This window comes from Amblyomma mixtum, chromosome 9, assembly GCF_055824585.1.
Source record: "Amblyomma mixtum isolate Tamu chromosome 9, ASM5582458v1, whole genome shotgun sequence".
In the NCBI taxonomy this organism is placed as follows: domain Eukaryota; kingdom Metazoa; phylum Arthropoda; class Arachnida; order Ixodida; family Ixodidae; genus Amblyomma; species Amblyomma mixtum.
The window spans coordinates 82246865-82274157 of NC_143020.1; the positions used below are offsets into that span (position 1 = coordinate 82246865).

A 27293-nucleotide genomic window follows, 5' to 3' on the forward strand; every position below is an offset into this window, starting at 1 on the left:
TCTGTTCGTTTCCGCCTTGTTCGTTTTCCCCCTGAGTTCCTTTTTTCGATGTCGAGGAAACGGTTGTACAAGGACGTAATCTGTATGCTTTTTCCTCCGCCACTATATCGCTCTGTGTATTTTGGTTTATCGAGAAATTACGTACTCAAGACATTGCGTACACAGGACAGTACGTAAAATGCCCCTCTCGTCATGTACAAAAGCATTTTTCCTTAAGCTGCACACTGAGACCTTGCCAGTTAAAACTAGGCTATCGCCACAGCCAACAGCTTCGTGTTAAACTGCACCACATTCTCGCGCTGTGCATTGGAGAGCGTCGTCTTCATCAACTTCCATCTGTTACGTCCCGCGGCACTGCCAGCTCTCCATCGTCTTCTATGTAGCATAAATCCGTGCTTTTGCTCCGATTCGAATGTTGTAAACATTCTGTAGTTTTTTCTTTTACAAGAGGCGTGTTTTTCTGCTAATCACGTGCTCTTGACGAAGTACCAAGCTTAGAGATTTCGTGATCTGCACACAAGTGATAGTTCGCTTCAATGTAGGCCTGCTTACAGGCTTCAGTGGATGCTTACATAGAAAGGTTGATGAACTCCATTGGCAGCCAGCTATACGTACAGTCATTTATAATGTAAGCACCTCGATAATAAATTATCTACTCGCACATCCCTGCACGTTCGGTGGTCTCAGAAGGTGCTGTTTTGACCAGTTGATTTTCCTACTTTGAACGATTTCTTGCGTAAGAGTGAGCGTCTGAGCTGTTTGTTTATCTATTTGTTTTACAGTTTATAATTACGAATGATTCTTGCGTAACATCTACAGTGTTCCTTTCTGAGAACTATATAAACATCCAAAGGAGTATGCACACGATTGATCACAGAAAACAGACTGCACAACCGCATCAAGAAAAAGAATATTAGGGAGGGCCAATAAAAAAGAAAGTCCCTAAAGTCCGCCCACATCTGGCAGCTCAGCACAGATTTTTTTTGGGTGACGATTTGACAGTGAAATTTTCCTCGTGATAGTCAACGCTTTTTTTCGATCTCTCTCTCTATGCCTTTGTATTATTTCTACCACTCTTTGCCTAGAAAAAATGAACTCGTAAAAAATCGCAGGGATTTTTCAGTGACCTCCATGGGGAACGTTTAAGGAATGTACTTTTCGCGTCGGCTTCTTAATTCTTCGAGAAGTATCTACTTTTTGCTATCTTCTTGCAATGTTCGTGCTTTTACGATCACTGCGGGACGCATTATTGAAATTCGCCCCCTAAAAAAAATGATTTCAGCGTTATGGCGACAAAAGCCACTATTTTGCCGCAGACAGTGGCCCAGGAGTATTCACTGCATTAATGAGCTTTTTTTCTCAATCCACTGCTTTCCTAAGGAACGAGAAGTCCTTTTTTCATCCATGAGTGCTTGAAGTCATTAATACATTGGCTGACAAGTTCCACTGCGAAAGCGAAAGGAACATTTAGCATTTAATGAATAAACACGGCTTCATTTCGAGGTTCTTGCTCTACTGGGCATCCGCCCGTTCGCTGAATCTAATTAAGCACCATGCAGCTTGTATTGTTGGTATAAACACATGGGTGGCTGGTCCCCTAGCTCTCTCAGAGTTCTCGCCCCTTGAAAGTTGCAAGCCTCACGGAATTCGCTGAACACGTAATAACTGCGTTCCTAAAGCTGGCGTGGTGGACGTCTTACGCCACTTCGCGCTTCATAAATACGCTCCGGCACTCCATACAAAAACAAAGAAAGGTTTGGTTTAGTTTGGTTTATGGGGTTTAACGTCCCAAAGCGACTAAGGCTATGAGAGACGCCGTAGTGGAGGGCTCCGGAAATTTCGACCACCTGGGGTTCTTTAACGTGCACTGACATCGCACAGTACACGGGCCTCGAATTTCTCCTCCAAAGAAATTCAGCCGCCGCGGCCGGGATCGAACCCGCGTCTTTCGGGCCAGCAGCCGAGCTCCATAGCCACTGAGCCACCGCGGCGGCCTAAAACAAAGAAAGCTAACACCGGCTATGTAGAGGAATCCTCAACTGCGTTCTAGGCTGACTCAAGCAGCTTTCATTGTCTGAACTTTTAAAGTATGCAATACTAATTAGCCCAGCAACGCGTTTTACTGAAGTGTCAGTGTTACTGAAGTCAGTCCTTTCAAACTTGAGCATTGTGTTCCTTTCACGCAGCCGCGTGACTGAATCTCTAATGACATTATTCATCCCCGGCGCCGGTCTACTTCGGGGCATTGCAGTTTCTGAGGGGCAACTGTGCTTTACACTTGAATAAGCCGACAGCTGTACCCTGAGCAGTTCTTCATCGCAGCTGCAATGCGAGTTGATTTCCCCCGTGGAGCATATAGCAGCAAGCAAGTTGGGGAGGCTGCGAGCGCTCGTTTTTTGTATGGACAGGTTTTGTCGACAGCGCCTTTTCGTAACGTTCTCACGCAGCAGAGCGAGCATATTGCAAGATTTACATAGCGCATGCCAGCCGCCGCGGTGCCACAGTGGTTATGGCACTCGGCTGCTGACCCGAAAGACGCGGGTTCGATCCCGGCCTTGGCGGCGGAATTTCGCTGGAGGCAAAATTCTACAGGCCCGTGTACTGTGCGATGTAAATGCACGTTAAAGAACCCCAGGTGGCCTAAATTTCCTGAGCCCTCCATTACGGCGTCCCTCATAGCCTCAGTCGCTTTGGGACGTTAAATCCCATAAACCATTAACCAACCATAGCGCATTCCTAAGAGGAAAAGAATTACCCTATGTTCGTATGTTCGTAATGCTCGCCCGCCTCGCTTTAAAAGGCTGTGCTGGCAGCGGAGCAGCTTTCAACAGTAATGAAAACGTATTTTATAAGTGCCAACCTAAAGTGGTGCAATTGTTGCAATCCTAGCAAGTGACGAAATATTCGAAGGCCTAGCTAATTTGATAACCAGTGTTTTCATTCATTCATTCATTCATTCATTCATTCATGAACGGGAGAAGCATGACAGCCAACTGACCCCAAAGAGATGGCGGCTTTGTGAAGAAGAGCCCATCTCAGCGCAGAGACGCTTCGCTAGGTCCTCAATAGAAGTAACAGAGTAAATGCGGTAGTGTACATGGTCTGTTCTGAAAGTAGAAGGACCCATTTTTTTTAACAAAATCTATTCAAGAGAATAGTACAAACAATTACAATTTTTCAAGGTAGCACCCTTCCGCACCCACACGCTGCTGCGAATGAGTTTTACAGTTTTTGTACGCCTCCAGGAACGCCTGGACCGGAATGTTGTTTAGCTCCCTCGTCACGGCCTGTTGAACCACCTCTACCGATCCGTGATGTTTCCCCTTGAGCCTCGATTTTATTCTCGGGAATAGAAAAAAGTCTGGCGGGGCTATGTCGAGACTGTACGGGCTGTTGCCGCCTTGTGCTGGGCAAAAAATCGGGGTCCTCATTCACATGATGCAGAAGATCCTACCGGTTCGCCTTTTCCTCCTCTGACAACACTCCCGGCACCAACTTCGCGCACGCTTTCCTCATGGATAAGTTTTCTGTCACGATCTCAAAAAGTTGGGTTTGAAGAATGCTCAAGTCATCAGCAATCATACTGATACTCATTCTACGATCACTGTTAAGTAAATGTTTCACTCGCTACACATTTTCGTTGGTCTCGCTGGTCGAAGGGCGTCTGGAGCTGTCGTCTTCCTCCACTCTTTCCTTACCTTCTCGGAACAGCTTGTGCCACTCAAAAAACACCTGATCTACCCATGGAAGCGTCACCGTAGGCCTTCTTAATCATGTTGTGAGTCTCTTTGCCCGTTTTACCAAGATTTACTCAAAATTTTATCGCGTACCGCTGATCCAGTAAACGCTCGATGATTCTGCGTGACGAGACGTTTCGTCAGGGGTTCACAGTACAAGCGACTTCCTCTCATCAACGGCCGAGAGCCGATTGCCGATTTTCCCCAGCATTCCCGATATCCTTATTCAACGATCCTGCACGCGCTGACCACCTTTCGTCCACCCGTTCGCCCAGGAAAAAACCATTCCTACTACTTTCAGAACAGACACTGTATATTAAACCTTCACTTCTTAAGGCGGGGGTCTATCCCAAGACGATCGTCACTACAGCACAAGAAATGGCATCACAGGCTTACTGATTTCAAAATGTATGCTCCAAAATGGTAATTTTCAAATATGCGTCCGCTGAGCTGAGCTACGACTTCAGAATTGCACTCAGATTCAGCTTTTATCCAGACCAATAAAATCTACGTTGGCATGGCCGACACTAAAGGAGCTTCCTAATAGAAGCCTTGTTGAACCGACTTGCTTTCATCTTGTTTGCTCTCTCGGCCAGGTATTCAGTCACTTAGGTTTCCTTCGTACGTTCAGGTTCCTTTTTTTTTTCATTTACACTCTGCTTGTGACATCTTGATCACAAAACAACAGTAAAAGCCTGATTCTTTCGAGCCCGTCGTTACAAGCTCAAAGACAGCTTATGGCTGCTGAAATAACAAAAAAAAGAAAAACAATTATTATCCTGCAACTTAGTCTATCAGTGCTGAGACCACGTAAAGTACGAGACTGAAAGAAGACTACATGTACAGTCGGAGACAAAAGTCTCCGGACCACATGTTCCTCAAACAAAGCTAATAGCTCTTCCATCAGACAGGGGCTGGAGACTGCACTTGTGGAGATGAAACAACAAAAATTTAACTTTTACCTCCACAAGTGTGGTCTCCAGCCGCCGACTAAGAGCAGAGCTATTGGCTTCGTTAGAGGAACACGTGCTTTTGTCCCCGACTGTACCCTTTCATTTTTGTTTTCTGTCTGGTAAAGCATAAAATGCGTGCAGCTTTAAACTTTTATTTTCTTGCATCAGTATAGCATTTTTTTTTTTACTCGGAGGAAACAGTTTGTGCCGACTAGGAAAATTTCCAAGCAAGTGCCAGAGCAATTGATCTGGCGTTAAAGTTCGGAAAACTATGCGCCCCCTCCCGCCGCCCTCTCCCATAAAAACCGCTGCAGAAAGACAAAGCTTGCAGTTTTCATGCTTTATCTGCGCAGCAATTTTTGCCGCTTCAAGAATAACAACAAGCCGCAGTCCTGAAAGCCGAAATCGCATTCAGAATTTGCGTTTCTAAAAGTGTGGCACCCGCTAAAAAGCGCACAACAGCTCACCTTTCTTGCAGTCGTCCATGACAAACCAGCTACAGGCACCGTCCCTCAACAAATGAGCGATTTTATTCCAAGAAGGTCCCACGCAATTAAGGCACGACCTTTAAAATCACAAACCAACGCTTTAAAAAAGGCATAACAGCTGCCTATTTAAATTAACGTCGATGACTGTGTACATGCTTATTTTTTTGCATGATTAAGCGGGTAGCCATATTCTCATAACTTCAAGTCATCTTCCTTCGCTTTGAGGTGGCGATTTGTATTTCTTGAATAATTTATTTGCTTTAATGACGCATAACTGGTTCTGCCGGTCGCTTCCTGTCTCTGGCCGCCGGAACTAATCTTTGAGCAGCTTAGTTTTCCTTTCTTAATCAGGGAGTACTTCAAACAAACCGTACATTCTTTCAAGCTGAATGTGATTTTCTTCCGCCTGAGACATTTTCTTCATCCGGAGAACGCTATTGAAAAAAATATATAGTTTAAATGCTTTTCCTGATGCACTTTTTAATTCAGTTTTGTTTAGTTTGCATCTCTTTTAAAACTACGCACGCTTTGCTTGAGGCCCAACGAACTTTATGCAGTCGTTGCGTTTCTTAACTGACTTTAAAGATAACAGACCTCGAACCCATTACCTGTTTCAAACAAAAGGGCTTTGACGCGCGCAGAGGAATTCGCTGCGACTGCTTTTTCCCGCCTCTGCCAGAGGGCTTTTGTGAGCGGCTACCTTTGCTGCTAGCAACAATGTCCTGAATAACAAACCAACCGAAAGTCATTTCAGGCGAATCTGAAAAGGATAGACTGGAAACTAAACCGGAATGGTGGAACTGGTGGCGGAGTTTCTCGGGGGGATCTCAAGCAATTTATTTTCTTTTGTGCTCGCCCTCTTGATAGTGCTGCCGGAACTATATGAAATGCTAGTCGTTTTTTTTTTGTTTCCTGACTGGCATTCTGAGTCCGCACAAAAGCTTTCAGAAAAGATTGTTTTGCTCCAGATACGAGGATTTATCAGGAGAAGAAAAGGGGCGGGGGAGGAGGGAGAATATTGCGGAAAGGAGTGCATTCTCCTATTTCCTACCCAAGAGAAATGCACCGTTTACTCACGAAGGGACTCTAGTTTGGCGTGCTTCTTAAAAGAGAAGTTCATTTTGTTCGTTGCATTTCAACCTGTACTTTATGTCCCGGAAGCTTGAATCATAATCCGTCTATGATAGCTGAGGGAAGAGAAACTTTTCCAGAATATACCTGCTAGTGTTTTATGTTGTGCCCACACAGACCTAAGTCACGCAACTCAGGTTGACGGCAAAACATCACGGCGAAATAAAGAACGAAAGCAAAAAATTTAAGAAAACCAAGCACTTTTCGAGGAAACTAGTTCTTGGGCACAAACATTGGTCTCAAAAAAAAAATAAGCAGTCAAATCTGGGTCTATTACTTTGGAATTTAACGCCTCTTCGCAATCGTAATTTGCTGTACTACAATTTACAAAAGTAATGTGAGCTTGACACCGCTATACGCTATACCGACTTCAGAATAATATATGCTGCAGTGTGGATAAGCGGAAATGTAGCTCTAAAACGAGAAATCTGACTTCCAATAGGAGAAAAAAAATCGGCTTGAAAAGTATAGGCGATGGGAAAGCCACAGCGTACGTAGCCTTCAATCGGTATATTTATTCTCGGTGCACTTGTAATGATTCTTTTATAAGTTGGACTGAAATCAGTCAGCCAAAAAGCAGCGTTTTGCAGCCTTAAGAATTAGGACTTAAAGGCATTCATGCAAGTGAAATAGCTTTTTGGGGTGGAGGGGAGGGGGCAGGTATTTAAAACACTGTCGTCGTACAATGCGCTCCAAGCCTTGTTTCCTCACTGAAATTGCACTAGTTCTCGCACTAACGCCACTTACAAGAAACATGTATTTTCTTGCCCGAATTTTTCAGTTATGCGTTCCCTCTTCTATAGGGCGATATTTCTGTAATGTTTATAATGAATTGCTCATATATAACAAATTGGCGCTTCATCCTGCACCCTATTTAGTGTTTTTAGCTACACGCATCACACGTCGCCATCATCCCGGTTCACTTACCCCGTACTTTTCTAGAACTGACACTTTTAAATTTTTCTTTTTTCCGCGTACCTTCAGCGAGTGGAATTCTCTGACACGATAAATGTCAGCTCATAGTCATCCTGCATGCCCTTTTTATTTTTAGTTTTTTCTTTTTATTTTGCTTGTTGCCGCGGTGTATCTGTAATATATAATATGTATTTGTTCTGATTGGATCTGTAGCATGATCTGCAGTACGAAATAAATAAAAAAATTCAAAGTGACGAAGTGACGAAGTGAAGGGAGAGGACGAACAGCTCTTCGTATTGTCCAATCTACTTCTGCGTGTCCGCCTTGTGCTGCAACAACACTATGGGTCAATACCAACTGGCCCAAATGCCATCCTTTTGTCATTTCAATGCGTCGTTTTGAGTTTTTGAGCCCTCCTTTTCCCCTTGCAGTGCTACTGGTTCACCGTGGAGTTCGGAATCTGCAAACAGGATGGCCAGCTCAAGGCCTACGGCGCTGGGCTGTTGTCATCGTTCGGAGAGCTTGAGGTGAGGATTCCCTTGCACCCTGTATTTATCCTGTAACAGTTCGAGCCGAATGCTGCTTTGGACGTGATTCGGTGCAGCCTCTTCTTTTTCTCACTTTTTATCTCGAATTTGACAAACCTTGTTGTTCTGAACGGAAATAAATCCAATTTGAATTTGAATTCGTAAGATGATTTAAATGCAAATATGCACCATGATTTAAATGCAAATATGGCACGCCAATATGCTTGCAAAATGCCGGGGACCAATCCTGCAGGAATGGATTCCTACGGAATGCCTGCAAAAGCCCCTATATTCGATACAGTCTATCTTGTTCTTTGTGTGCTACTTTTTTCTATTATTGTCTTTCTTGAATTTCTCTTATTCTCTTACCTGAAAAACATCGCTACCTGTCTCCGTGTATACTCTGGCATACATGCACCATACAAAATATATGGCTATGCAGTGTACCCTGTATCAGATGCTTTGCCCCTGGACATTTGTCAACGTAAGCACTACTGTGCTGAATCAAAAATTATTGTCACACACAGTGCGGGCGTAAACCTCAATAAGCTCAATTATCGCGAGCATGCGCTGGAACACATTGTTGCATAGAGAAGGAAAAGTCGTTATCGTTTTTGGTGTTTCAATTTTTGGGGCTCTGTCTTCTATGGCCTCATGTTGCCATTCACGAATTACAATGAGAAAAAAAAATGCGGTGTTCTCCTACATTTTGTCAGCATCGCTTTTCCCTATACGCTACTAAGGTTTTCTCCAGACATATATTCATTTTTGTTTGTCCAGACAGCAGAATGATTCTCTCTTTTGAATACGTGATTTCGCCTTCAGTTGCATTGAACCTGCTTTTCCTACAGGTCCTCACCGAAACTTCATTCCAGAATAGCAGCACAATTGCAATTCTCCACCAGCGCTCTTCGCTTCCCGACCAATTTCCTCTCCACATTTTTCTAATGCAGTACTGTCTCAGCGGGAAGCCGGAGATGAAGCCGTTCGAGCCGGCCGTGACCGGAGAGCAGAAGTATCCCATCACTCAGTACCAGCCCGTCTACTACGTGGCCGAAAGCTTCCAGAACGCCCAGAAGAAAGTCAGGTAGCGTGAAGCATTCGTTCTCACTTCAATTAAAACTCCCCTATTTTTCTTTTTTTTTTTTGCGATGAGGACTTCTTGCGATGAGCTTGCGATGAGCACATCGATGCCCGTGCGATGAGCACTTCGTGCTGGATGGAGCTAAGAAACGTAGCGCGGAGATGCTTGACTCGGAATGTTACAAACAACAATTATGGACAAAAGCATTTATTAAAGGGAAGCTGTTAATGAACGCAATTTTTTCATGTATTGTAAGACTGCACAATAACAACTTATCCGCAGATCTCCCGTCAGCAGCTCCAATATTTTGATCTTAACCTTTTTGCTGCTGTTAAAAGCGTTCGCCATTTGTTTCCTAAGGCAGCCTTAAAAATGCGAGTGATGTAAATGCTCTAAAAAGAAAATTTTGCTGCACAACAAAAGAATGCAGCATTGCATTCATATTTCCATAAGAATAACATACACTATTGCAATATTCTAAATTTTTGTCTAAGCATGTTGGACATGTCTAGGGCACCTGAAGAGTTGTAGTCTTTCTCCCTTTTTTCTGTCACGTATCTGCGCAATCCGTCGCAAAAGGCAACTTAATATTCACCTCTCAGCTAATGTGAATATCTTATTTTGGGGGGCCTAAGGTCTCGAGAGGGCGCAGTTATCTGTCGCGTGATTCATGTTTGAAGTGAGCTATAAGGTTCCTGTGCACCAGCTAGTTGGCGCTATCGAGATGGCATTTGTCGGTAGTTACGCAGTCGGTGTTGGCTTTGGACTGGGCGTTATTGGGATGTCTTTCCGCTTCTTCCTAAGACAAAGAAGTATTTGCTACTTTGCTACTAATTCAGCCTAGGTCCGAAGAAAACGTTCTTAAGTGTCCTTACAATGTTTCTTTTATACTGGCATTAAAACATGCAAACTAAGCTACCGTATTATTAATGGGCCTATTCTCCTCACAAAAGCTAGTAAAAGGTAGTGATGTGAATCTATATTTTGGCATCTAGGTGCATGTAAACAAGGAAGGCTTCGCGTTCAAAAATCTCCTTGATGACACGACGCACTGAGTTCTCATGTATACAGTTGACTTTCTGGGAACCATGTTCGAATGCACATGCAGAACACCCACTGAACAGTGAACTTAGCCACTATACTTGGAATGCGTCTTCTCATGTCTCTTCCTAACGGGACGCTAGCTGACATTGCCTGTGTTTGCTTTTCAGGGAATACGCCTTGTCTATTCCCAGGCCATTTACTGTGCGCTACAACCCTTACACACAGAGCGTCGAGATCGTCGACACCAACATTCAGGTTCAGAACCTCGCCCAGGACATCCAGTGTAAGTACTATAATCGGAATCCTCCAAAACTTAAACAATGTAATAGGGAATGATGAAACTGCTCCCCTAATTTTTACCGCACCTAAAGTAAAGTTATCAAATACTAGAGTTAGGCGTTCCTACTGATCATCTTCTGCATCGCATCTTACTAGTTGAGGGATAGCGACAATTATTAGTAAGGGTGGTGGGAAGAAAAATCATGAAGTGTGCACCGTCACTCATCGCACACTCCCTGTGTTGCACCCTCTAAGGTTTGCTGTTTTCTGATACCTAGTCACCGCAGCCGAAGTGGTGAAGAACCGAAAGTGTGCTGCAATTCTAATCAATAACGGTTCGAGTTTATTTTTCACTTATATATCAGTTGTCTTAAGGGTCTCATCTTCAGCATCTACAATGTTCTCAAATTGTGCAAAGTTCCCACTGAGAATACTCGGTCTTCATTTCAGTCACGTGAACCATTCTCACTCGGTGGTGCTGGTTTTCACAGTATTCTGCTTACGCTTAACTGAAAATGATCTCCGGAAAACTCTAAGAATCTGTTTAGAAGTAGTTTAGTAGTTTACTGCAACTTATATGAGCCAATATCTTTTACGGTTGATATTTAAAAAGAGTGCGATAAAAGTAAGGAAAATAACACGAGCACCATCTAGGCGGCTTTACAGTGCACAAATCTTCTAAAATGGTAGAAATGAGATTCGCACAGCGCATAAAAGGCGACGTTTGCGTGTCTTGGTTTTAAGCACATTATATTTCTTGAAATATAATGCAACAAAGTACCAAGCACAGTAATCGAGGTACAGTCATGAAATTTATGAGTGTGAACACGGGAGCGCGTGCCTGATAGCCTCGAACCCTACTCGTGGCGATACGCGGCGGCCGCTTTCATAAACAAAGTGGAAAGGGAGGTGTGTTCTTCCGCTTGCCGAAAGCAGGCAAGGCGGCGAGACCCGTTCCACTGCGTTGCTGAAAGCAGCCGCCGCGTATCGCCACAAGTAGGGTTTGAGGCTATGTGCCACGCGCTCCTGTGTTCACGCTCATAACTTTTATGACTGTACACACGGCAAGAAACGCTGGTTCGTGGGAGTTGTTTGTATAGGCTGCAGCTTAAACGAATTTTTTTGTGCTTTGTTTTACACAGTACGCCAAGCAATATACTGAGACGTTACAAAGTTTTGCATTGATACGTTTGCAACCTGAATGTCCTTAGCTCAGCAGCAGTCAAAAGTGTTCTCAGGACGCCAAAACAGAGTCCACAACATCCTCAGCAAATGTTCGAATAGAGCTTGAAAAATATTCGAAATGCGATTTGAGTTTCGTTGTTTGTCATTGCCTTGACGCATAATTTACCAAAACAGCAAGCTCCTTTTTCATGCCGAAATCACTGCAAACAGATTGCGTGCGTACAAACCAGTCCTGCTCATCAAAACTAACTGGCTGGCTGATGATACAAACTTTGAATATCTAGCATCAGAGATTAATAACAGAGCCCATAACAGTAAAAGGGACACTTTAACAGTGAAAACGAACGAATCACTTCGCTTTGAGACTGCAGGTACCGTACATTTTACATGGCCAAATAATCTTTCAAAAGGTTTGCGTGTTCATAACACGTAAGAGCTCCTGCAAACCCTGCAAAAAATCACAAAACTGGTCAGGCAAAACGTCACGCAAGGACTGAAAACCTTCTTGGCGAACAGTCAACCGTATCTTAAGTCACCAATACGACTGCAGTCCTGCGCTTTTCTACGATCTGCAAAACTTAAAACAAAACAGTCCAAAAGGGCACGTTTTTTTTAAACGCGAATTTTGAAAAGACAAGACGTTCGAAAGCAGGATCTCTAAGGGAACTGCCGCAACATTCAACCCGAATCGCTGCATTCATTATAGTTGACAGCTTGTTGCTGGCCGCACTCAGGCAAGTGCGAAACGTCGACCTTTCTCCTGCCAAAAGACACTTTCCTCCTCGAAATGGCTCATGGCTGTAGCTGCCCGATGAAATATGCACAGATCCTTTCTAAAACGGGCCGTACATGCGTGCTTTAACGCTTTGACATCAGCGTATACGATCGACCGTACGCTTTCAAATGAGAGTGCAACGCCCTATGGTTGCAATCTTTCATCTGCATACTTTGCGTCCTTGCCTGCGCTCATGAATTTGGAAAATGATATGCGACGTGCAGAATTTGAAAAGGAAGGTGTTTATGCCGTATGTTTTGCCTAAGATGTTCTACATTTAAAAAAAAAAGCGCTTTTCAGTTCAAAGAGTGCTTTTGAAGCGAAAGCTTCACTACGGGACATCGTGCTTCGATCGCCGGGTGCCTAGTTTTCACCTTCAAATGACTTTGAGCTTCGAAAGCAAGAGAAAGGCGCATCATGCCCTCTTAGAACAGGGGACACCTCAGTTGTGCTTTAAGCTACGTAGTGGTAGTGACAGATGTGCACTGCATGCGTTAGCATTGACAACGTTGTCACTGTTGTCAACGTTGGCAACGCGGCACTGAAGTCCTAGGCCGTCGGTGTTCATTGTGTTCATAGGCGTTGTCGTTGACAACGTTTTATACACCGATGAATTTAAGGGAAGGAATCGCGCATAACTGGCTCCATGGGTCAGTGGACGCCTGAATCGCGCTTATAGTTCCGTGGGGTGATGAGAAATAGATGTGGGCAGCATGCGTTAGCGCTGATAACTTTATGGCAGACACATGCCACTGCTGCAATAGGCCGCAGCGTTTATTGGGTGAGCAAACCCTCGCGATCAAACACTAACTGCCACCTGCCAGGATAGCAGTGTGGGTGCGCGGTCTATATGTCCAGAACGCACTCAATGTTACAGATGCCAAGCCGAATATATTTGCTCGATACGCCATAGCTTTCCGTAGCTTTTGCACTCTAACCAGGCTAAGCATTAGTTTAACCGCAGCTAATTTTTTTCTGCATACCAATTTAGGCGGCGTAGTGTACCAGAATGCAGATTAGACGTGCTAACTTCTAGGCTGGTTAAGTAATGCTGTGTAGTGAACTTTTCAACTATAACTGTTGCTCTCCTTACTCACTGAGAGGCATGCAGCCAAACCGTATGCAGATCAGGTTTAAAGTTTCGAAAGTGCAGTTACCTTCGGCGCTGTGAGCCAACACAGTTTGGCTATTTCGATGAGTTACATGCCCTGGAGAGGTTGCTTCGCCTGCAAGATTCTCGAAAGCGCATTGTTTGTCTTGCCGTGATGTAGCCACAATTCTTCGGCCCACAGGGCCGGGAGTGAAACTTATCAGGCTATCACTACGGGGGTCTACACACCCTTCTATAAAAAGGACACAAACAGCAATTGTCAAAAAGCTAACTACAAAATATTAGTCAAGCAGCCTCCTAATTAGCAAGTCATAGCTAGTTACGAGGTCATAGCTGCGTTATGAAGCTTTACATCGGTGACTATGTAGTGCCAAGAAAAGTGCTCTTGTAATGCAAAAATCTTAACATTAAAAATTATACAAGGCAGTAAGTGAAACGCCTGTCATGCGCTATATAGGGGCGAGATGATATATTGGGTAATCAGGGTATTGGAAGGGCTAGCTTTGCCGGCTCGCAGAATAAAAACAGCTGCATGAAGAATAAAAGCTTTTTTTCTTCGCCATTTCATGCCCGATTGCTGCGGCGTGCTCTGTAACACTGAAGTCAGGTGCTCATGGCTTTGAAGCCGGCCGTTGAGCTAGGTTGTATAAGCTGGGCTGGTCCAACGATACAGACAATTTAAAATTTTATTACAGTGCATACTCAACAACCTTTTCTTAAGCTTTTTTTTTTTCAAGCGCCCTAATTAAGGAAAAGTTGCACTCAGCACAGAATATAAAGAAAGAAAAGCAACGTGCAGAAAGTTTTTACAGGCCAGAGGATAATTGTGTATTCTAGTTTCTGACTCTCTGTTTCTGTTTTTGTCGCAGCTGATATGACGCTCCTGGCGGATGCCCTGAAGAAGATCTGAGCAGGCGTCCAGTGGTCCAGATGGTCTTCAGCAAAGAGGGCGCCGCCACTGTCTATGAAAAAAAAGATATGAATACTACCAAAAACGGAGCTTCTTCAAAGACGAGGCGACTGATGCCAGCCGCAAGTTTTGAATAAGCTATCGCTTCGGCACTGTGTATAAGAACTCATGAATAAAGCTGCTGTATTCTAGTTACATTGGTCAGCAGTCAGTTATTTAGGTGGCTATATTGGTTTCGTGTGTGTGCCTATGAAGCGAAGAGACAGACCAGCTGGTGACACACGAAAAGAAATATTTATACGGGACGCATCGAAAATAGAACACACGTATAAAGCGCATAAAACAAAGGAACAAAACCTAATGCTACACCTACCCTGTCATGACGAACGATCAGTCCTAACACGTACATCAAACTATGCAACAGGATGCAATCTCAAAAAAACGTCCTCGATGACGCGCACACGGCTAAAACTCCGACGCATTGCCTAGCGTGCACCGGTGTTGGTGTGATTTGGAAGGGGGGGGGGGGGGGGGGGGGGGTAGTGGTGACGTGTCCGGGCCACGTCACGCGACTCCAGGCGTCGATGGGTCGTTGCCCACATTCCAAAGAGGCACATATGTTGATAGTATCAGCTGGCCTTCTCGGTGTCCTAGGAGCATTCACGTAGACCCCTCGTAGCGTAGACGGGGGAATACCATCGACCGTGGGATCAGAACGGAAGCCGATTTGGTCCACGCATGGTCGAAGAGGCCCAAGAAACAAGCCACGAGACCATCCGACTGCCAAACTATGCCGTCGTTGTTGTTGCCTTGGTGGCATGGCACATACCCACGACGGGGTGTAGGCCAGGGTTCAGTAAGGAGAGCCAAACAAGAGGGCAAACTGGTGCCAAGCTAATTGTTTTGCTTTGGTTAATAAATAAGAATAATCGAAGAGGAAGAAGCCCAAAAAAAAAAGAAACGGGAGTGAAGATGAGAGAATTGAATACACAACAAAATACCGAAAGATAATTCAATTGCGGAAATTTTGGATACTGGTAGCAAAGTAATCTGCCCGTAGCTATTATGTAACTACAGAGCTATTCTCACACTTGATGGAATGCAAAACCTCCGGCGTTCAAGGCTGGAATACTCTGCCATAGTATGCCATCTGTTTTCTTTTATACCCCTTGCTTGAACCTCTCCTAACCGAATTTCCTACTCTATTCTCTTGTCCTGATTTCTCATTATTTGTAGCAAACCCTCTAATCTTTGTTCTTGCTCCATTAAACAAAACCTCTCCATTGCAGTCATCGGTCTCTTCCTTCTATAATGCCAAATTATCCGATTTCCCATCATCAGCGTGTTCTTAATTCCCTTCTTTCATGCTGCTGCCACTTTGTCACCTTGACTCGTGACACCAAGGCACACTGCTACTGGGTCCGGGGTTATGCTTTAGAAACGCGGCCGTGGGGGCCCGGTAGCAATAGGAGGTAATGCCAAAACATCCGACTGCTACGCGATCAGTAAATACGAGAAAAACCTATCATGTCAGAACTATTCCGCAGTCCTCCTCTACGCCATCTCTAAAAGTCCTTGTGTAGCTTCAGGGCATTAAACCGTGCACATAAAGAGGCAGCAAAATGCAAATTTCGCAATGCCATACACGAGCCTCATATTTTTCTATTGTCTCGCTATGCCTTGTTCAAGGATCTATGTAAGCGAGACAAAAGTCAGGGAAATCTGATAAAGAGATTACAATTTCCCAGGTCATTAAAACATAGCCCACCAGAACTGCCCCGTTCCATAGCAACGCCATTGTGTTTAGGCGCTGATGAGTGCATTAACACGAGCGAACTTACTTATTTGCAGCATAATCTTTACCTAATATTGCAGGTTCTCTCCAAAAGGCAGACATTAGAACTTCATCTGTTTCCAATTACTGGCATAGAGCATAGTTGAGAAAGCTTGTCTAGGCGTAAGTGCAATTTTCTCGTTGCTTGGGAGATCAAAGTCACGCATGGCGTTTTATGATACAGGCGGCGAAGATGGTAGGAATAATGAGATCAAATTTGGAGCCTTCCGAAAAAAATAAAAAGTTGATCCGAAGTCCCATTTGGCGATCATCTGAGGTTAAAGAACTCCGGACCTATCTCGCACATTTTTTTCCAGACGCTATGTTAAGTTTTTTTCTTTCACTGTGTAGGTAGATTAGTTTACTCTAGATATAAATTCTACTTTTTATTGATGATGCGCCATGTTTTAAGTCAGAATATTGAAAATTATATGATTTTCAACATTTCGAACCGGTACGCATGGTTTCAAAATATCTAATCGCAATAAAGAAAAAATGCAATATTTTCAGAGAGACAGGTCTAAGTGAAAAAGGTCCATGAGGATCCTCTCCTTGTTCTTGAAGTTTCTTCACTACTATTAGGCAGTTTTACTTCGCTGATGACAAACAATCCCAACCGCAATTTCTATAGCAGTAGTAGAAACCTCTTTACTGATGCCGAGAGTTTCTCCCATAGATAAAAATCACAAGCCAACAACACTCTTCCCCAGATTGAAAATAGGTCCCGGATTAATCATTAGGTTGCTAAAGGAATAGAAGATTGCTTCTGAATTATATGTTATTAGCGTCACATGTTGTCCCAATCAACAATGCCATTTCATATTTATATGTTGTTCACATTATCAGCGTTCGGCAATATACAGGAAAAGTTCGGGCCAGTTGCAAGTAACTGAGCTTGTTAGCCTTTCTCGAATTTTCTTACCTGGATTTAAATCCGGTTCTGCTATGCCTGGCATCCACTCAAGCTAGATATCAACTTTTGCACCTCATCATTCAGTCCTTTGACAGCTTTAGACAACGCTCTGGATTCACTACAGTCTGCTCGCGTGCTATTTTCAGAACGTTGTGTTGGGCCAGGGTTGGTCTCGAAGGCACCGGACAAAATAAGAAGCGACGCCTGAAAAAAAAATGCGAAAGAAAACAGCTAGCATTTGGCGTGAGTATCATGCAATAGTTCTCGAACATTTTATAACTTGCGTTCTATTCCGCCTCTGATTCAATTCAGACACCCATTCTATTCTTATTCAATTTCTATTCGTAATGGCTTAATTATTTTTGATGTGTAGTCGTGTTTGCGGCTTCTGCTTCCTTTTCATCACAAGTGCAGAGGGGAAGAGAAGGAAGGATGAGAAAGAGGAGGGGAAGAGTTGGGAGTTAAACACAGGAAATTTTCCTAAATACCACCTGCCCCACCTGCCACCTTCCTTGGTTGGCAGCTGGAGGCTTCGCAGAGACTCCACCGCCGCTGGATTCGCCGGATAGTTTTCGCTTTCTTGGTAACGCTATCGAACTAAAAGGCAATAGAAGTACGAGAACAAGAAGGTTTGTCTAGACACCGAATATGGGCGGCAAATATCATGACTCTACCGGGTGTTTAAGCGAACACTTTAAAAAATTTTCAAAAATAGGGTTTTTAGGGTAAAATTCTCGCTTTTGCGGCATAGTATCACCCGTGTTGGCGGACACCAGAAAGTGGGTGAATTGTCCTAAATAGCAATCTAGTTAACAAATTTTGGTTTGGTTTTGGTTTTGTGGGGTTTAACGTCCCAAAGCGACTAAGGCTATGAGAGACGCCGTAGTGAAGGGCTCCGGAAATTTCGACCACCTGGGGTTCTTTAACGTGCACTGACATCGCACAGTACACGGGCCTCTAGAATTTCTCCTCCAAAGAAATTCTAGCCGCCGCGGCCGGGATCGAACCCGTGTCTTTCGGGTCAGCAGCCGAGCATCATAGCCACTGAGCCACCGCGGCAGCAGTTAACAAATTTTAAATAATTAACTTTTCAACTAATAGAGTTAGGTGAATAGTTTCAATTAGAGATTTGTAGCCGGTCGTTAGTAATAGCAATATACGTTTTTAGATCTTCGAAAATGCAATTACCTTCGTGCCTGCGACTCGACGACATCTGACTGCGTCGGGCAAACATGAATGCACTTCCGAAAGCATGCAGGCAAAGCAGCCCCTCCAGTGCACGTAACTAGTCGAAAGAGCCAAACTGTGCAGCCAGAGCGCCAGTACGGGTAATCGCGTTTTCGAAATTGTAAAACTGATATCGCTATTGCTAACCACTGGCTACAAATCTCTAATTGCAGCTAGGCGCGTAATTCTACTAGTTAAGAAGTTAATTATTAAAAATTAATTAAGCAGCTTACTAAAGACGATTCACTGGTTCTCTAGTTTCCGCCAACAGCGGTAATACTATACCGCAAAAACCATATTTTGACCCCGAAAAGCCTAAATTTGAAAATTTTTGAAATTGTTCGCAGAAACACCCAGTATATTCCGCGCGTTGTCAGGCCAAGATGCCTCGAATTTTGGCTGGCGTTTAAATATGCATTGTTCAAATGCCTGGTTACCTAACGCGTGCGATGGCTGGTTCGAAACCCAGCGCAATGTTTCCGAGGTGATCCGATCAATTCCTCATCGCTGGGTCAAGCAGTACGGTTCGGCTGTAGTAGTTGCGCAGAATCCAGTGGTTCCTTCGATGATGTCAGTAGGACACAGCAGCTACGCAACGATGGGTATATGAGTGGATCGATAAAAAACGCCGGTTTCGTTAGCTGATCAGAATAACATATTAGGACAATATAAATAACTTTTGCGCGGCCGACACTCTGTGTCTTCATGTTAGCTTCACAGAATTAGGAGTTATTATTATACGTCATCATCATCATCATCATCAGCCTGACTACACCCACTGCAGGGCAAAGGCCTCTCCCATGTGTCTCCAATTAACCCTGTCCTTTGTCAGTTGCCGCCACTGTATCCCCGCAAACTTCTTAATCTCATCCGCCCAACTAACTTTCTGCCGTCCCCTGCTACGTTTGCTTTCTCTTGGAATCCACTCCGTTACCGGTAAGGACCAGCGGTTATCTTGCCTTCGCATTACATGCCCTGTCCAAGCCCATTTCTTCCTCTTGATTTCAACTAAGATGTTATTAACCCGCGTTTGTTCCCTCACCCACTCCGTCCTCTTGCGATCTCTTAACGTTACACCTATCATTTTCCTTTCCATAGCTCGCGGCGTTGTTCTTAACTTAAGCTGAACTCTCTTTGCTAGCCTCCACGTTTCTGCCCTATAGGTGAGTACCGGTAGGATACAGCTGTTGTATACTATTCTCTTCTTTCTTGTTCTTCTTTTCTTTTTTTTCTTTACGATACATAGACTGCTATTTTGAAGACGCAACAAAAAGAGCTTAGTGATTATGCTGAAAAATCGTCTCGTAAGTTCAGAAAGGAAATTGAGCTTTCGAAGCTTAGTAAGCAATCACTATAAGTAGGATGAACGAACATCCATTTATCATATGACAAAAACGATAGGGGATAGGGATGAAGTTTAGACAGGTGCGTTGGTCTTCTCGGCGTCGCTAGTTGGCTTGAAATTCATGCTTCATTGCTACGTCCAGGAGCCAACCCACTACCCGGAGTTGTACCTCCGGGTCAGGACTGAGCAACGCAGTGTCCCGCTGACTTTGGTTTCAGATTTGGATGCTCACAGGTGGACTACAAAAATCGTGTTTTCTAATGCTTCCCTTAGGCGCGCGTTGCCAAGCATTGCCATGTAGGCATAAGGAAGTCTAGTTAGGAAGTTTCTAAATCACTATAATATGCTCGCTATGCGCTCTCGATAAATCGAACATTTGATTAAAGTTTCGCATCCCAGATTTTCAGAGAATTTGTGACAAAAAACCTTAACGTTCTTTTATATTTGCGCCTGATATTAATTTACTGGAGAAATGTAATTTCTGGAACTAGAAAAATATCGGCCATTTAACAGTGTATCTTTTTTTGTTTTTGTATTGTTACAAGTCCCCAGGCATCGTGCCTCCTAATATCATATGGTCGGGGCCCAGTCTTTTAGCCTCTAGCTACGTGCCTCTTTTGATCTGCAGTTACGATAATTAGTGATCAATACAGATGAGATAGGTTGATAGGGGTTTAACGTCCCAAATGTAGAAAACACCATAACTTACGCCCTCAGTCATGTCGACGCCGTCGCATGCTGTTGTTAGACAACATCAAGTTCGTACTCTTTTGCATTCGAAATACAGCAAATGGCGACATTTCAAGCAGACCACTCGGAGTGGTTTCGTGCACCTACGATTAGAGCAAATATCTCTGTAGCTCGAGGGAGTCCTCATTGAAGCCTTGCAAATCGCTCGCGATAACACATAGAACGTTTCTGCCCGTTCCTCTCTGCACGGCAATTCTCGATTTCTTGCACATTACTTGTCAACTTGCCTAGATTGCGCGCAGCGCAATATCTAGTCCCATCCCGCTTTGTCTGGGCCCGCATAAATGATGGCATTCGCCTCTGGGTGCGCGCGTGTACACCATAAGAGCTTGCGAAAGTCCACCGCTGCACTGCACCCCAAGCCCAGCGTTCTCTTCAACCCGACCAACATTTCGCAGTGATCAATATCGACATCTTCAGCCCACTTCTTTCTTGTCAAGGCTGGCGGTATTTGCTGATGTGCGCCCACCGCTTCACTCGATGGCCTGAGGCAGGGCGACCCCAGACATCAGAGCAGCGACTGTCCCCACAGTCTTCGTCTCAATATGGGTAGCGCGTTTTGGCTCTTCGAAAACCATTTTCACGTAGCGCGACCCCCAATTCGATTGATTGATTTTCACGGAACTCCTGAAACTGCTCGTACAAGCGTGGCTACGAACTGCCTGTTACCATCTCCTAACAAGCGTACTAGTGGTGCATTTCCATCGGTACCTCGAAGCAGCACTTACAGCGCATGGTCAACTGGCCAAGTGGATCGATGCTCATCCACTCACGCAGCTCTGAACCCGAACCAAATTAAAGGAAGGCCTTTCGTGTGCCAGTACCAAGCGTTGTTATGGAACCCCTCTTCGTTAACCGGCACACTTCTTCGAAGCTATTTCAACCGCCGTCTCACACACACCAAGCAAATACGTCAATAAGCTCCGCGATGTTCTCCGCCGTCTTTGACCACAGCCGGTGAGGGCAAGCCAGCCACTCACAGTATACGTGATCCGAGACCTAAACGCAGCGGCGCATGTTTGTGTGCGGTGCGGCCCTGTGCGGCTCCTTACATTATCGCGGCCCCTCCCGTGTCCTTCGATGCCTTCCATCGACTTTTGTTGTCGACTGGAACGGAACAGGAGAGGAAATGGCGGTCGAGCAGCTCAAGCGAGCTTACGGCCAATCCATTGTTTCTCGCTTCGCTGTCTCGCACTATGGCACTCCCGACTGCCGCGTACCTTCCTCACCGACAACAAACATATCCGACTCATCGCGTGTACTGGAACATTAGCTATTCGCGGAAGTAATCTTTCCTGGACTTGGCTTCCTGTCTCGGAAGGGGGCTGTGTAGTGGCGCGCACGGCTCCCCAGAAAGCAGTCCAAATGTGTTTCCTCCGCACGCCTCCGACGGCTGTGCTGTGAACGATGGCGCACTTGGACCGTACCATGTTTACGTGAGACGATCCAGACAGCTCCAAGCGCGCTGATGCGGCGGGCGCATTATTTCCTTCCCCTTTTTCGCCCTCGCAGCGGCAGTCCAGGCCTCGCGCCCTGGGCGACCGCAGCTCACATCGCACAGTGAATAAACAGACAACGAACGAATGTCTCGCTTCCGGCTTCTTCTAATGCATGCGCCCAGCGCATTCGTTTTTCGTTTAAATCCTGATCAGTTATTCTGTCTGCACCGCATCCAGCGTTTCTTCATGTTCAAAAAACGAGCAGCATCTATTGCGTACATGAAGAGGGAATAAAGAGAGCCGCGAACATCACGTGCGCAAGAGATGCCTCATTTATTGCAAGTTTCCTAGTGCTGCGTATCGTCCTGATTGCAATATCTCATGCATGCACTACAGCCGTAGATTACTGCTTCCTCCTGAGTTCATGTACCGGATAAAAGTGCAAAATTTCTTCAGCTGTTGTAAAGCACGTTAACCAGAGGCAGGCGACATAACTTGGCCTAATGTTTGCATACGTGGTCTTTGCCACACCGTAACTCTTCCTTGCGCGCATATTCTCTGCGAGTCCTGCCAGATAGCCAGTGCACATGACGGCGATGTTGCTTCTCCCCTGAACAGGAAGGCCTTGAACAAAAAGTGCAGGGAGAAATCAGTACTCCGATACCAAATCGAAGGACTTTAATTCGAGTTTTGTTTCGGTGTTGTTCAAGATCCAAATGTTTGCCTAGGATATAAAAGAGGGCAACTTTTCGGTTGCTATATTTATTGATGATACTGATAACTGGTTGATGATAATGATTGATGATAATGATAATTGAGATGACTTTGCATAGCAGCAATTTCATGTTTTGAATGTAGAAATGTACAAAACACAAGTTCACGTCCGAGTTGCTTCAAAAAACGGTGTCGTTCATTCTAGCTGTCTTAAGCTGTTCATCAAGGTGTTTTATCAAACTAACAAAGAATCTCATAAATTTTCTACCCGGAGCTTAGTAGAGTGTGAAGTGTTAAGGGAAATACACCTAAAGTAATCGTCTACAACAGTCAAAGTTTTCTAAAATCCCACCCCTTCCGAAAATTGGACCCACCAGCATTAAGTTTCACCTAAGGACTTCAGAAAGACAAAAGTAGTCGAGAAAACCTTGTGCCACTTCTGAGGCCTTCAATTTAGCGTTACTACATTTCACATTTAAAATCGAATTTTCTTGGTTTCTTAAAATTGCTTGCGGTTAGATTGCAACTCGGAAACAATTCGCTTCTGTATTATATTTGTGCAGGAAATCTGTAGTTTATTTATTTGAGTTTCACGGTGCATGAATTATTATTCGTCGGTGCTGTTTGAACAGCGCTAGAGCGCATTTCTATGGTACTGAAAGACAAGGTGTGTCAACTAAGATTTTACACAATTTAAAAACATAGGCTTTCTGACTTAGAAATGCGCAATTTTGACATCGCGTTTTCAGTGGCATAGTACATCTGAATGCAGCTAAGATATCCTGACTAGCAGGCTGGTTAACTAATATTGAATAGCTGACTTTTTAACAATTACTTTTAGGCTCCTTAATTACTGAGAGGCGTTTGGTTTGGATTAGTTTATGGGGTTTAACGTCCCAAAGCGGCTCAGGCCATGAGGGACGCCTTTGTGAATGGCTCGGGAAATGTCGACCACCTGCGGTTCCTTAACGTTCACTGGCATCGCACAGTACACGGGCCTCTAGAATTCCGCCTCCATCTAAATTAAGCCGCCGCGGCTGGGATCAAACCCGCGTCTTTCGGGTCAGCAGCCGTGCGCCGTAACCACTGATCCACCACGGTGGACTATTGAGAGGCGTTTAGCCCACCGTAAGTACTATTCATATCTTATTGAGAGGCGTTTGGCCCACCGTAAGTAATACCCATATCAGTTGTTAGAATTTCGAAAACGCGCGTCGGCGCTGCCCAACAACTTTCGACTATTTCGACGAGTTACGTACACTGAAGAGGTTGTTTTGCCTGCAAGCTTCTCGAAAGCGCATGTATTCTGGCACGATGTCGTCAGAATTTGTTGGGCCACAGCGCCTAGGGTAACCGCGTTTTCAAAATTCTAGTAACATGAATGTTACTTACGGTAGGCTACACGGCTCTCAATAATTAAGGAGCCTGACAGTAATAGGTACAATTAAATTATTTAATATTGGTTAACCAGCCTGCTAGTTAGCACGTCGTAACTGTAACCTGATGTAGAACACCACTGACAATGCTATGTCGACAAAAGCTCTCTTCAAACTAAAAATGGTTATTTAGAAGAAATCTGCAAATTCTTAGGCGAAACTCCCTGTATATGCTCGATTGTTATGCGACTTTGATAATGAAACTTAAAACTGCGAAATAAAAGCTACTTAGCTGCATCGAAAGCCCTAGTGCCACTTTATGGGACCACGATGGCAATAAAATTCGTTGTGGTGTTTATTAATACGCTATTTTTTAAGTTAGTTCTTTGCCTTTTGATGACAAAACTTGTTATGTGGCTTTATAAAAGCCTTAGCCTAGACACTGAGTGCTACTGTGCTCCCTGCTGAGGGCAAGGAGAGCGCAACACGATGTGTCAAGCGCAGCTGTTTTATGTTTGGAAGGTATAAGGAAAAAGAAAAACTGTTAGACTGCTGTCATCCTTGTCACACTTCTGGAGTTCCTAATAAAAATAAATATTTTATGGTGTCTTTATAGGCATATTTACTGAGTGGAAACCAAAAAAAGTACTGCTCATCGCATGCTTATTTAAACCCCTTCCCGGACATCGTCTACGATTGTGCACGCCACTTTTCAGAACTATTTTGAAGCGTATAGGCTGTTTCTACGATGGCGATGGCCGCCGCGGTGGCTCAGCGGTTATAGTGCTCGGCTGCTGACCCGAAAGACGCGGGTTCTATCCCGGCCGCGGCGGCTAGAATTTCTTTGGAGGAGAAATTCTAGAGGCCCGTGTACTGTGCGATGTCAGTGCACGTTAAAGAACCCCAGGTGGTCAAAATTTCCGGAGCCCTTCACTACGGCGTCTCTCATAGCCTTAGTCGCTTTGGGACGTTAAACCCCATAAACCAAACCAATCTACGATGGCGATGATGCCGGCTACTTTTAAAAACCTTTTTTCTGTGCGTTATAAGCATAAGAAAGAGGACAACGCTTAGAAAAAAGAATTCAAGATAGACGTCCCGTGGTTTCATAGTGCGCCTCGAGAGTTCTGTCAGGTGGAGAAACATTTGTTCTTGGATTAAAAAAATGTATTAAAAAAACTTGTATTAAAAAATTGCCAGTGGTTTAGCTCTGGTTAAACCTCGAGGATTGCGAAAGCAAAGAGGGGAGAGAGAGGCGATGGAGAGCGCGCAGCAGCAGCGGCAGCCCCTGCACTCTAGCTATGCGCCGCTACTGCGCATGCGCAACTGGCGAGCGCGGCGCCGGCACCTCTGAGTCACCCGCGCAGCGATGGCGCGCCAGCTGTGCGCCGTGTGACATCACTGCGGCTCGCGCATGCGCCGTACGGCCTTTCGTCAGCTCCGCGAAATGGCTCGGCGACTCGCGTAGTGCTGCTTTCGCAACAAAACACAGAAAACTGATACTGAAAACTCATACATTACAGCGCCTGTTAGCAACTGATTCACTGCACGCAGACTACAGGACGCAAAAGACAACTGTAACAAGGCGTGATATTCATTTACAAAACTCTACTGGGCTTGTATGGACTTCAGTTTTGTGCGTTTCAATGCACAGAAAACTGAAGAGTAAGGGATAGGCAGTGTACGCGGGGTCATCGAAACGCGGCTGGGAGCGCTCAAAGCGAAGCGTCTCCTTTCTCGGAACGCGGCGCTCGCGAACGCGGCAGGAAGTACGGGTGTTCCCCGCCCCGCGGTACCGATTCGCGCACGTACTGGCACGAATGTGTATTTGTGTTTGTTTTTATGTTTAGTTAGTGGTAGAGAGGGTGGTTTACCTTGTTGAAGCCGGAGGGCTGGCCATGCCCTTGAAGAGCCAATCATGTTAAGAGCACAACATGATTGGAAGCTACGGAATGTGGGCCAGGCCTTTAGGGCTTTAAAACTGGGCCCCGGAGCTGTAAGCGGGGTTCTGCGCTAAGGTGAGATGCTATGCATCTTCGGCTATGCCGAGTAGGGGCTTCCCCTAGTGTTAGCCAGTTCCACCTTTTTGTTGTGTATCTTTTTGCTGTTTAATTTCTCTCTAGTGCCTGAACTTGTATCTATTGTAAATTGCTGTACATAAACTGTACATAAGTAGTCCCTTTATTCCTGCGTCTCTACTCATCGAGAGACCGTCTCTGACGGGGCACCCCTGGTGCGAAGAGCTTCAGTCTTCGAGTGAAACCAACCGTCTCTGGCGGGGAACCTCTGGTGCAAGGAAAGAGAACCTGTGAAATTTTACTTAAAGCATGTTATGGCCTTGATGTGCGAGTTGGGACTACTATTATAGAATTCCACTAGACTGTCGCTTCACTGCCATTTTCTTATCCAGAGCCTGAGCTGTACATGCAAGGCACCCAATAGAGACAATTATCAGGGATTAACACAACGTTCCCAAGTGATTTGTGAGGCGTGTGCGCTGCACAAGAAAGATGGCGCACGGGTGAAATAATTTTGTATTACCTTACTTCAGCGCGACTGCAGGCAAAAAATAAGCCATCAGTTTTATTTATGTTCCATTCTTACCGCTCCGTGTTTCTAACTTTGTAAAGGAGAAATAGAAAATGACTGATATAACCGGGAACTAAAAGAGGGATAAAATCTTCTTAAACGGCGCTCAATAACCTATGCTTAAAATATGGACGCGTCCTTCATTCAATATCACCACCATTATGAAACTGACGAGACCAACGTTTTGCCACTTATCGAATTATCCAATTTGTCTATTTTCCACTTATCCAATTTAATGAGCGCAATGGCTAATTCATGGCAATACATGAGAATATAGGACTTTTTATTTTTACGATATTGTACGTCTCTTTCATAAGCTACTTTTACCCAGAGTCTAGCCCCAATAAAACCACTGCAAAAGCTTCGCGCCTTGTGCATGTCGTTCAAGCAACTATAGCAAAGAAGCAAGCACAGGAAATATGTTATTGACGTCCTACTTCAGGCCAGCGTCTTCAGCGAACAGAAGAGTAGTTTTCTTGCCTCTGCGAAACAGTATTAACTGCGGTGCCATATATGCAGGCCATTTGTTATGGAATCTAAACACTATGCTATCACTCAACCGAGTTTTTCACTCCGCCTGTAATACACTGTAAGGATTGCAACAACTACCCGGCCTTCATGCTTAGTTGGCACGGAAGCGAAAGTCATGACTTCTCTTAAAAAATAGGAGTCCAAAATGTCCAAGCTTCATCTACCTCGCAGAAGTGATAATACCTTAGCAGGATAGGGTTCGATGGAAAATCACGACAGCAAGCGTGATGGGCGTGAGCCAGGCACAAACCTTTTTTGCTCATGAGACATTTCATTTAGACCTTGGTTTGCTTTCTCTAGTTGGTCATCACCTCAGCGGCAACAGTTCATGAAAGAAAGCTCAGCGCTAACACAAGGCGTTGCAGGCACATTGAGGGCAAGTTCGAGTTCACCTGTATCAAAGCGGTATGTGTTTGTAATAACGAGGCTGCTTTCA

General features: G+C 44.7%; 1 protein-coding gene across 1 annotated transcript in view; it reads left to right on the plus strand.

Moving 5' to 3' along the window:
* The window catches only part of Hn (phenylalanine hydroxylase), an 85060-nt gene extending 70726 nt beyond the window's left edge, over positions 1-14334 (plus strand). Inside the window, exons 10-13 of the mRNA XM_089560616.1 lie at positions 7656-7751; positions 8705-8838; positions 10047-10162; positions 14099-14334. Of these exons, the coding sequence (XP_089416742.1) occupies positions 7656-7751; positions 8705-8838; positions 10047-10162; positions 14099-14139 (387 nt within the window). The 3' untranslated portion in view covers positions 14140-14334. The remainder of the gene's footprint in view (positions 1-7655; positions 7752-8704; positions 8839-10046; positions 10163-14098) is intronic.
* Positions 14335-27293: the final 12959 nt, after the last annotated feature.